This window comes from Strongylocentrotus purpuratus, unplaced genomic scaffold (genome assembly GCF_000002235.5).
Source record: "Strongylocentrotus purpuratus isolate Spur 01 unplaced genomic scaffold, Spur_5.0 spur5_scaffold_19, whole genome shotgun sequence".
In the NCBI taxonomy this organism is placed as follows: domain Eukaryota; kingdom Metazoa; phylum Echinodermata; class Echinoidea; order Camarodonta; family Strongylocentrotidae; genus Strongylocentrotus; species Strongylocentrotus purpuratus.
In genome coordinates, this window is record NW_022145604.1 from 13,486,372 (window position 1) to 13,498,997 (window position 12,626).

Below are 12,626 nucleotides of genomic sequence, written 5' to 3' on the forward strand. Positions count from 1 at the left end.
TGTAACTTATCAGCTATCATCAGTAGATATGAACTTATTATTTATTTTGATGACTCAACCCTCCTATCAAATTCTGCCAAATGCATAGTTAAATGGAAAATTGAGGCATTGCCAGCGCTCAAAACCATGACCTATGTCGGACCACACTATGACACCTCAACTCAAAATTGATATTTTTTTTGGAATTACCTATCTTTTGTAGATATGAACGTTTACAGCAGATTCTGAAAAAAATAGGCCATATTCGTAATGCATACGTCTATGAAAAGTGCCCCTTTACGAATTATTTCATTCACCTGTTACAGGTAACAGATTAGTTGTTGCTTGGGAATGGTAGGACTAACATTTCAGCTTGCCCTACGTATCAACACGTAAGATATAGAATTTGCATTCTGACTATTTATATTCAGTTATTCGTAACAGGCAAATTAAATAATTCGTAACGAGAAACTTCAAACGAACGTGTGCATTACATTTTATTTCAACAATAAAATGGGCTATTAGCGATTGATGTTAGGATCACATTGTCCCTGAACTTTCAAAACCGGACAACATTCCGAGGATGATTACACACACTAGCATTCCTAGTGATGTTTTACCCACGCAAAGTGAAGGCGTCATGGTATAGCGGTTCTTTCAATTGAATCTGAATTCAAGGGATAAGGGTTTGAATCAAAGCTATCAATTCCTTTGGCAAGTTATTAAACCACCGTTGCCACTCTCATTGGATTAATGGCAATGACTTAGGTGATAGAAGTTGGAGGATCCGCAGGAAAAGCAGTATTGATATTGATTTTGCTACCCTGGGACAAATAGGACTCAATAATTATAAATCAATTATCATAATTATCCTATATTTATATTTTGCTCCAGTATTTGTTAGTTTAAAGGAACCATTATGAGAAATGCCCTATTTTCCTTCTTCGTAATTTTCCAATATTAAGTGGATGGATTGTTATTATCCCAGCCGTGTATCCATTGGTGTGTGTGTGTGTGTGGGGGGGGGGGCAGTGTATTATTTAGGCGCGCCACTTTACAACTCTTGCAAGTCGATTCAATTTCTGACCTTCAAACATGTTTTTTCCGGGTTTTTGGAGTGTTCGTCCAGGATTGTTATTCTAGGGGTATTACTTTCAAGGGGTGCTAGTACAAGACGTAATCATTCAAAAACATACATTCTCATCTTTATCATGTTTACAGTGATTTTTTGTTTACAAAGAATATTTCACATGAACGCTATCACAAAGACATCCAGAAATTAAGTCCAGATAATATCAAAGGCCTTGCCCATCACCTTTAAAATGTGTAAACGTTTATTGCTACATAATATTAAGCACATTTTGATAGGGTATTGAAACTGCCCTTTAGGTGATTTCTTGAAAGTCTGTTCAATTATGTTCGTGGTTATATATTTCTTGTTATTAAGTAAGAGATTCAAATATTAAAACTACGAATGTTTAATTGTCTTACCTTCTCTTGGTGTGTCTCTAGAGCCAGGTTGGAGAAATGGTGTCCAGAACCACATGTTTCCCTTGCTGAGGAACGCCCTCTGTTTGTGAGAATGACACTTTCATGTTGGACCAACTGACCAATAACGCCCGAGATCGCGACCACGTGACAAAGGGGTCTACATGTTTTGCTCAGAGGAACTATCCACCATGCGTATTAAAGCCTTGCAGTTACATTCCTCCATTCTTCTCAAGTTTCAGACTGTTCATTTCGTATAATATTCGTAATGTAAGTTGGTCTTGCGGTACTGTTTAATGGTACGCCTCTTTGCTCACAAAATGACTCTGATCGAACCAAGGTTCGGAATAGAGTCACGTCGTTCGGATGGAGATGTTAAAGGTTGGTCCCAGACGTAAACAATCATGTATACTCGATACGCGTCTGTGAAAACAAAATAACACCCGCTCAAAGTTCTTGTAATGAATCAACTTCGGCACATGTTTCGCTCGTATTGGTTGGTCAAAAGCTGATAATAACTGTCATGTTTGTTCCTGACACTGGCATAAACCGGTTGAAATACGTTATGCAATGCGTGCCTTTCTATTACATTCCGCCATTCTTCCAAAGCTTTGCCAACTTCCATCCGTGTAAAAAAAAGAAGAGTGTTTGCACAAGTTCGGATAACTGGGTGACCATAGCTGATAATTACTCTCTCCTCTGTCCTGACACAGGCACACGTCATTAAATTAGTGCCGTTGAACTAATTTCTGCAGTAAACAGTCGAGAAGTAGATGTATAATAACTGAATGGCCCATGTCACAACACATAGGAGAACTGTCAAAATTCCTAATTCACGATCATCTCCGTCTGTTCATAGGTTGCCACTGTAGTCATTCGTAACGTATATGCTATTGGCAACAGCTTTTTGTAACATCGGTTATTGTTAACATAGGTTTTGGGTAATGCAGGTTATGGGTAACATAGGTTATTGGTTATATAAGTTATTTACCCTTGGTTATTCTTTACATAAGTTACTGTAAAGTTTAGTGGTAGCATACATCTAGGGTATTGTTAACACAGAATTAAGTATAATCTATTGTTTAAATCCTAAACTAAATCATTCAGTTGGGGTTACACAAACATGCCTTCATTTACACAACTCCGTGCCTGGTTGAATTACATGATGATGCCAAATTATCTTAACATTTACTTACTGTGTGTAGGATTAAGATATTGACAAATATTCATTCACATTACTCGTATGTTTACTGTGAAAGTCTATTTAAAAAAAATTCCTTTACACGAACACTATGGGATTGCCCTCAAAGTTGTAAGTTAACATTTATGACTTAAACGAAATATACCAAATAGTATTTAGTTAGTATAACTTTAGAACATAATATCTCTCCGAACCATCGAAGCACATTTATCGAATTAAAACTCTTACTCCTTAAAAACAAGAGATTTAAAAAAAGGAAAGCGATATAATCGGGATACTGTAATACTTGACTTACTTCTTCCCCGCAGGGGTAAGAACTAAGCTTGTTATCGAACAATCGAATTCAATCGTATGAGGTTACAAACAAGTAATTTATCCCAAAAGGTGTTTTTTTGAAAATCCTTTCATTAGAATGGGAAACGATATTGAGGATCATATAAAGATTGATTCAATTATACCCCATTCACAGTGGCCTCAAACACCGCGACAGCAGCGGGACTGTCCCGCTGCTGTCGCGGTGTTGTCTTCAGTGTGAAGGCTCGGACCCGTTATAAACTATCGCGGGATAACACCGCCTCGCGATAACGCCGCGACAAACTATCGCTAGGTTCGCCTAGCTACAGCAGCGGGACAGTCCCGCTGCTGTCGCGGTGTTTACTCAGTGTGAAGGCTCTCCGCTATAACACCGCGACAAACACGTGTGATTTGTTTACTTACCTATCACTGACCTCTTTTCTCCAGCAATGGGGAACATAAAGTGAAATAGAAATAAAGTAACCAGTGGATTCAAATTGATTTTATTATTATGTAGATATTATAATTATCCAAATAAAAATATTTCACACTTCAAAAAATTAAAATATTCTGACTGGAAGCAATAAAAATGCTAGTTTTTTAAAAAGTAATATGATCGAGGATACAAAAAGCAACTTGACATGTTTACGCGCTGAAGTATTTCCGGTCATATCGGGGTCACTCGCGGGTCATGAGCCATGCATACACGTGTTTGTTACGGAGGTAATAAAAATCACCCGCTGCAGCGTGAATGGGTACATGATATTTATCCCGCTGCTGCAGCGGGATAACTTTTCTACTGTGAATACATTTGTAGCGGTGTTAAGGCGGTGTCGCCGCTCCGCTACAACGCCGCTACAAATTTCAAAACCACTGTGAATGGGGTATTAGACCTCTCTCAAAGAAACTTAATACAACAAACGATGTATGCAACATTTCGAAAGACCTATCGTAATTATATTAAAAGAGTGGGCGCGTTTCCAATACTTTACAACGAAATATCAAACCAAATGCGTGGCTCTGGATCTGGAGGCAAAAATCCATTTATCATCCTTGTTACAATTTATTGTTCTCATATTAATTTGATATCAATTTCATTTGTTCTCGCTTTGATTTCTTCTCACTTATATGATGGAGCATGCTTCAAGTAGGCCTATATGTAAGAGGGTAAGATATCAATTTCATTCCTACCATGAAATGTCCTTGGAAAAAGTGAGACCTTTTTTAAACGGAAAATCGAAAACAGCTTTTTCGCGCAGTACACAATGCGTTTTATCGTAGCTAAAAGAGATGTCAACGGATCTAATTGGAAACTGGCAGAGCATTTTCAAAGAAGAGTATTTTTGAAAAAAACATATAATAACGGCTAAAACTAAACTTCGGAGATATTTCGGTTATGCTTAGTGGTAGTTGAATAAAATATTGTTATAAATTTGTATCGCTGGAATCAGCCTACATAAATATATAAACATACATTGGCAAGTCTAAGCTATTTTTCCACACGACTACGTCTTAAATGTCAGAAACACGATCGCATCTATTTTCTATTAATCAACTAAAGGACAATTTAAACACCATTTTTTTAAATCTCATAGAACTTACGTTCGGATTACTTCATTACTCATTTAAATTCGTTTAAATTGGTGACATACAAGGCAAGTAAAATTGCCTTAGCTTGATTTTCCGAAAATAGTTTGCCAACATGTTCAGTTTATCTCATTAACATACGAGGATAATAACACTACCAGAGCGTGAATTATACAACACATCGAAATATTTGTTTAAATATAAATTCTTCTTCACTATTTCATGTAATTAATAACAAAATGCAATAGTACTTAGTGAAATTATGGGACGTACCTTGGGCCTGCCCAAACCTATTCCTATCAACCTTTTATTTAGATTTTGGAAATAGCATTTCTCATGTGATATTTGCTGGCAACCAAAAACCTGTATTGCTATCGTAGAACCCCATTTAAGAAAGAAATGATTCACAAGTGCTGGCAGGCGTGTGTGATTTTTGATGACCCCCCCCCCTCAATTTTGTTTCAATAAAAAAGAAAAATAATAAAAGAAAAACCTTTTCTTTTTAAATTTGTGCTAAAGGGTGACCCCCAAAAAGTGAACTTACCCCCCCCCCCCCAGCTTATTCAGCGGCTGGCTGAGGCGTTGCGAAATTTCGGTCCGATTTAAAAATGTTAAAACCCCCACCCTAGAAAAAATTCTGCGTACGCCACTGAGTGCTGGTAACAGAAATCAAATAGGGCTTTAAATTATAGAATTAAAAAAAAACAGTTTAGATGCTAATAAAAATGTATGAGAATCAGGCCTCAAGTTACCGTTAAGGAAAACAGTAATACCTGTGTGAGGACAATAAACAATTATATCCGTTTCATTTTTCGAAATTTCCTGGAAATGTTTACGACCGCTATCGCGAAAACGGTTAAACATTGATGAGAATTCTAATAACAATATATTTTTTTTTACGAGAAGATATGCGACGTGATACTTATTACCTTTTTTTTGAGAAGTGGAAATGTCTTTTTTGAACTTTTCCTTTTTTCTTTGTTTGTAGTTCTAATATTACGAACGATTCTTAAAACAATACGTTACCGCATTTCACGTTTTCTCAAATTCACCCTTTTCCCGTTTCCTAGAATTCCACTGTTTTTTATTTTTTTATTGTGGATAATGTGGCCATGGCCCAATTTTTATATAAAAGCAGTGCAGTATCATCATATAATTTCTTGTAACAATATTCTTTAGCTCCATGATGAGAAAACCCGCATAACCAAAATATGATGAACAGTCTTCTTAGTGTTGTTGCTTCTCAAATTTCCCTGCTTATCCCATCCGTCGCGACGCGACTGGTAAAAGAACCTCTGGAAAACAACATTCTCAGTCAAACAAAGTAGTGGGCTTGGCAGGCCAATGAACTAAGTGAATGTGGGTCACATCTTCCCGATAAGTCAGACCATCTAGCTGGACGTTTAGGGGGTGTTTTCTTGCAAGAATCTAGCCACATGGCAAGGCTACCGGTCACCTGATACTCCCTTCGCCCCGCACTGGCCGGGTAGAGTTACATCCGGATAGTGTCAAAGACAGCCAGTGGAATCGCGTCCATATATTCCCCCGAGTAAACAGTTACTTTTCTTTTTGGCTCTTTACATGTCGTTCACATATGCTCTGGGTTACAGCAATAGGCATAATTTTACTCAACACATGTCGTCAAAACCGCAGTATTATGATATTTCATATGGATTTTCTTATACCTAAACTAGATTATGAACAATAGATGGCTTTAATCACTGATGCAAAAACCATGACAACTGCCGTCCTACTTTGCGGTGCTGAGGATTCTTGTCAAAGTAGCATTATCCCTGACCAGCCTTCAATATCGGAGTGTTTCCTTCTGCAGGCTACTGCACTTTGACATCTTTCTGTTTTCCCGATGCATCGGACATTCCCAAAGGACGAAACATGAGCACTTTAACAGCATTGCCCAATGGCAAACCAAAAATAACATATCTGTAGAGTCGATGTCATGGACAACCGTCTTCCGGTCTCTCTGTGGTTGAATAAGTTGATAATGTAGAAGCATTCTCCCTTGGTTGCCTATTTTTCGTCACCCTCAATACGCGGAATTGTCCAAATCACATGTAAAATTTACTCGTACAATATTCTCGATCATGTCTGGCGGTTTTCACACTTCCATGAAAAGGGCAGAGCCAAATTATTAGTATACCACAATACCAAACGAACCACATTTTTACTTGATATTCTTATCGCTTTCTTTATGTAACTGGGGATTATACTGGGCCGGCAGAATGGGTAAAAAGACATCACCGCATAAAGCTGGGAGATAGCAACCGCTAGGTTCCATGGATCGCGGCTTGAAAAGAAAGACATCCTTTGAAAATACAAGAGACATCAGCTACGCAGAAATATTGATAATTACTCAATTTATATTCTACGTTGACTGCGATAATTCGTATGTATATTATATAGTATTCCTTAAACCAGTACTGTTATTCAGTACTGTCATATATTTTAAGTTAAAAAACATATCCAATTCACTTCGGCTCACAAATTTCGACGTCCCTTCATGATCGCAGTCAATGGATCTAGACAGCATTAGTGACGCGACGTATGGTAATAAACCCCAATGAAACAATTTGCTCTGCACCTGCATTTAACCGAGGAATCAATTAGTGCATTAAAAAGGTGTTCTTCTTACGATGCGAGTCGATCATAACTCCTTTTTGTTAAAACAGATTTGTGTCTGGCATAACATTTCGGGGTCCCTTCAGCAGTTCATGATCACAGTCAGCAAGTCTAGACACGATTGGTGACGTTACGTTGGGTGAGTAGTACATTAAAACAAAACACAATAGATTCGCATTCGCGCTTCCAGCAGGTAATCTAAAAGAACACCGACAACGGGGTTCTCCGTTTTTTTTAGTTTTGTCAATCATCACCAGTTGTTGCTGTTGGTAACACAACGTAGAGTAAGTAAATACATCAAAAACACATCGCGATTCTTAGCCGCACTTCCTTCAGGCAACCAAACAGAACCCCAAAAGGGGGATCATCAATTCAAAAGTTGACTCAAAGATAACACTTCTTGATTAAAGCAGCCTTTAGAACTGATAACAGTTCCGAGTTCCTTCGTGTTAGCACATTATATCCGCATCTGCCTTTCCACCAGGTAACCGAACAGAACACCAAAGGGGTATTCATCATCTCATAAAGTGAGTCTTTGGTTCTATTTGGTAATCCGCTATCTGACGAAGAACAAGTAAGTAGAGAGGGTAAGGAAAAGAAGCTTGACGACTTCGATCCGTGGCAGGCACTCTCCGGCAGCTCGGTTGCAGTAGTTCTCCCGACAGCATGACTGGCAAGCACCGGTCTTGTTAAGGGACGATTCGCAGTAGTCCGCCAGTATGCATTCATGGTAGATCATACAGCCTCTTGAAAAACTGGTTATGTGTCCGGCTGCCATCATCTTATTTACCTAATCAGGAAACAGAGAAAAAAGATAGAACGTGATAAAGAAAGTAAAAAAAACATGGTGATAAGTAGTTGTCTTCCAATCTTGTCCCCTAAAGCGATAGGATATTCCTTCACTTGCCTAGACCTGATAGAAACCAGGTCCAAGCAAACCAAAAAAAATCTCCAGGATCTGCAATAAAGTTGTCTTTACTGATGAAGTATTTTTTTATTTTACAAATGAAATGATTATCTTAAGTATTTCCAAAGTAAATTCAAAACTCGACTTATGAGATTTTGCTATAGCACGAAAGTAGGCACCAGCTTCCAGTCATTTGGTCATCGTGTCAGGTCGTGTAGCCGTGTTCCAGATGCGATGAACAGATGATTCGAAGTAAGCCCGACGCATGTTGTGTGTAAGCTTGTGTCCAGTATTCAATATACCCGTACGTAGAAGGAAAATAAGTTCGTTTTAATATATTATAAAAGTGCGGTTGAAATTTTGCTTTAGTTCGTAATACAAAGCTGTGTAGCATGAATCCATCCATTGGAGAAGCACTGATGTCATAGAGAGAGTCTCAAAAACAGGATAAAAACCCAGGAGGATAAGGCCATTGAGTAGAAGAGGGAATGAAATCGTATAATCTTCTTTTGGCGATACTAATCCTTTCCTCTTTTCTCTCTTTTCTCTCTTTCCCCCATCTTTTTTCGTTCTTTTTGACATTCGAATGGTAGGCATATGACCCAAAGCGTCTCAACGTAAGCTACTGATAATAGATACACCGTACAGAGTTTGTTGGAATTATATGTGTACAAATAATGTATTTAAAAAAGAGCGACACTTCTGCTAAACTCGTTACATTCGGAAAAGATACATTCAGTAGCATTGCTGGTCAAGGGAAGGAAATTCCGGATTGCTGAAACCGAGAAGGATTTTTTTCCATGGATATTTAACTCCCAGCATGCTTAAACTGAGAAGTCATATGGATGGATTGTGTTCCTGTGGGTAAAGTGCAGAACAGATCTCTTTCCGCACACCGTCAATATCCTAAGGTACACGATAACTTAAACCCAATTCGAAGTGAACAGTTCGTGCACTATGACTCAAACCCCCCTCCGGGAATCGTGTAACAGTAAAAGGTCAACGTCAAAGCGATTCTTCATTATTTGTGCTCTTTTAGTTGAGCACTGTTTTTATTGGTCTGAGGCAATGATGAACGACAGTAATTACCTCTCATAATTGTGTTTATAATAATATTGTCGTGTTATTGTCTCAAAGGCGTTGATTGCGCCAAAGACACATTCTTCAATTTCATTTATAGAAATGAAAAGCCTAATTTTGCACTAGTCACGGACGCAGATATTGTTTGAGAACATAGATATCATTTTTTATTTCCCCCGGCTCCGCCATGCCATATAAAATCTATGACGATACCTGACAGACATATTCAAGATATTTTTCCAAATCATAATTGGAATACCGGGAGAACGTTACCGTGCAAAATCGTGGCATATGCGATATATGTATTTTAAACAGTGTAGGAGTACGCATGCTTGGGATATTTACAATATTTTTTTTTAACAACAAGGAATTTTCGGACAAATAACTGTCTTACGACCATTTTCTTGATTGTCAAATTCTCCGAAAGAGGGTAAAACGATTTGTTTTGTGCCTGAAAAATCCTCTTGGTCAATTGCCTCATGAAACTTAGGGGGAAACAATGATCCAAAAAAATATGAGGTTGTCACATTCCCATATCCCTATTAACCAGTGCCTTGCCCTCTCCAATCTCAAAAAATATTTGAAAATACTACAGTATATTAAAATTTGAGTTAAAAAACTCTTATTCTTGACAATATGTTAAGAATAAAAAGATTGTTTTCATTTTTAATAGATATTTCAGAAAATTGGATCTACGATATCAAAGGTGACAAGATTTTTTAGTGAATTCGACGAGCTTCGGATTCACAATTATTGAAAAGATGTTCTACTAAAGAACATGAATCACCTGTTGCGAAAGTGTCCTTCCCAATCTCTCAAAATTACTTTAAAGTTTGACTTACGTAGCATGATGGAAACGTCGAAATATTCATTACACTGTTTGGGCATTCTTCATATTCTGCTGTCTCTGCCGCTTTGAACATGCAGTCATCGAGGATGCTGTCGTAATCTTCCCCGTCATGGTTCTGATAGGCGCCACATTTATAACAGGAGAGCTTGCCGTTGGTGAGGACGTAAGACTGTTTGGTGGCGTTGTCGTCTTCCTCGTCGTAAGGTAAGACGTGGTCGGGTTGATCCATGGGAGGGATGTCGTTGGTCTCGTTCCTGGTCGTCGTCGACGTCGACCCGCTGTCGTCCGTCTCTGGATAGCTGGAGGCCGATGATGGGGTGAAGCCGTAGGTGCTCACAAGGGCCATGAAACGAACTGCAGTGAAGAATATGAAAGAAGAATGAAGTGTTTTAAGTATTATCAGTGGCGTATCCAGGAATATATAAACGGGGGAGGGGAAGGGGAGAGGGAAGGGATGAATCCTTACTCAGAAAACAAAATGAATCAGACAGCAGCTCTTGCCACGGACCTTTAGGTACACTTCCCTCCAAATATGATTTTCCCATGAAAAAGAAGGGGAAAAGTATTGTTGTGTTCGCAATATGTTGATACGTTACTTTGAAGAAAATACTAGTTTTCTCATAAAAAGGAATAATATGTTCGTATAGACAAAGAATATACATAGTAAAATATATTTTAATATTTTTAAAAATATTTGGATCCAAAGCGGACACTTTGAAACCATATCAGTGTGATTAATGCTATTTAGATTTTCACTGCGACTATGAAGAGACCACATTAGAATATAATCCAATCTTCATCATTAAGTCTCATGTTATAGCACTCACCGTTTTATAAGCCTTTTTGTCTCTCGAAAATTAAAACCTAAACATGTGATAACTATTCATTCAGACCTTTTTATGCACTGTATATCATCTCCATACAGAATCGTCGATACGCCCCCTGATAAATGGACATGACTGAAATAAGAACAACTAAGTTTTGGTGTCAAGGAGAAGAGAACCCTAGATTCTGTTTATGCGGATGTTCGTCTGGCGCTTACGGCACTCCCATCAAAAACATAAGATGCACCTTTAACAGATGCTTCCACCCTTTCATCTTGTTGTTTTCCTCTTCCATCATTCTGCCCAATTTCCCACTTGACCGCAATAAAACAATGCGTGTTGTTGCTTCGCATTTTGAAAATTAAAGAGGGGGTTGAGTTCTGGTAAAGATGAGAATAATTTGTGAGATTTCTCTATTTTGTGTGTGTCAGTTTGGCTGATTATCAGAGTAGAAGTGTCACACTAAAAAAAGAAATTGCTCCTTCACATTATCAACAAAAATATATGACGAGAAATAACTGAAAGTTCGGGATGAACTTTCAGGCCGTTTGTGTTGGTAGTCCCACATACCTGTTTTTCAGTGTGCTGTGCGCATAGTTTAATATGTGACTTGCAGCAAGATTCCCAAATTCTTTACCATTTTGATGATTCCAAAACCTCGCAGTATTCACCGATTCTCATGTACTGCATAATGATCTTATCCCAATAGCTTCTAGACAGTGTTTTTCCACGATGTAATGATCAGTTCTCAACGTTCTCTTTAAGAGAATTTCAATGTGCCCATAGATCACTTGAAAGACTTTTCGAGTGGGAGAAGGATGGAGAAAATGGATTTTTGAATGGCTGTGGTGGGCGTGTGATTTTCCTTTTCTCTCTGAAGCAATTCCTGAATTAATGTGGCATAAACAAAAGCCTGCAAGGAACGGACGGTAGATTGTCTATAAATAAGAGAAATACTTGTGTGACTTGCCCCTAAGTTTCAAACAGCATGCCGCATAATCATATTACGAACGCATACTCTTGAAAGTTATCACCACAGGCAATGCTTATTTCAAGTACAAAGATCTCTAGTTCTTTTAAGATTTAAAGCCTATGTTCTAGAATGAATATTGTAACATCCCCTCTAGCGCTATCTCAGGTCAGCTGTAGCAGTATGGTTCCGCAACTCACTGCTTCCCTAGCAGCGCTGCTGATTCCCGCATTGAGTCCTCTGTCTGCGAAGTGAGAATTAAGTATTGGGTAACTTTGTCTCACATTTTGAAACAAAATACTGGATATAGCTCATGCTGCAATGATAATTATAAACATTTAGGTCAGTCAGGATCCCCATGACTTTTACAAGCCGATCGCTTGTCTGATTATCAACATATTTATAATTGGAAATCGAAATCAATTTTAAAGGATTGTTTTCATTCATTACCCTCCTCTTTCTTCTATTACTATATCTTTCTTATTTTGCCATCGAAATAATGTCCACACTTGATTAAGGGGAGGGTGTGGGAGCTGATCCATGTGTCTTATTTCCCCGTCCTCTTCCCCTTCTCCCCTACCATTATATCTGTTTTCCACGCTGTTTAAAGGTTAAGACCAGTTTTGGAAACGCCTCCTCTCAATAAATGAAATGGAAGCTCTTATTACCAATCATGTGAAAGAATATGTTTTGACTAATACGTGATCATGCAAATTTTGCTGAGAAACCGCCTACTAATATATTTGGTAAATTAGTTTATCTATTGGGATGTGATAGATATTACGCACGTGTTGCGCACGTGTGCGTAG

At 38.2% G+C, this 12,626-nt stretch overlaps 1 protein-coding gene across 1 annotated transcript; it reads right to left on the reverse strand.

Annotated features, from left to right (window-relative positions):
* Positions 1-7,621: 7,621 nt before the first annotated feature.
* On the reverse strand, positions 7,622-10,372 carry LOC105445542. The gene is made up of 2 exons (XM_030990345.1): positions 10,016-10,372; positions 7,622-7,976 (listed from the first exon to the last, which is right to left on the reverse strand). The coding sequence occupies exons 1-2, from the start codon at positions 10,367-10,369 to the stop codon at positions 7,743-7,745; spliced, it is 588 nt and encodes a 195-aa protein (XP_030846205.1). The 5' UTR covers positions 10,370-10,372; the 3' UTR covers positions 7,622-7,742.
* Positions 10,373-12,626: the final 2,254 nt, after the last annotated feature.

What these genes read in the sequence shown, in the direction of transcription:
- LOC105445542 (XM_030990345.1), bottom strand. Translation starts at nt 10,369, where the DNA reads ATGGCCCTTGTGAGCACCTACGGCTTCACCCCATCATCGGCCTCCAGC. An exon ending in CGACGTTTCCATCATGCTAC is followed by an intron (nt 7,977 to 10,015) that starts GTAAGTCAAACT and finishes TTTCCTGATTAG; the next exon opens with GTAAATAAGATGATGGCAGC.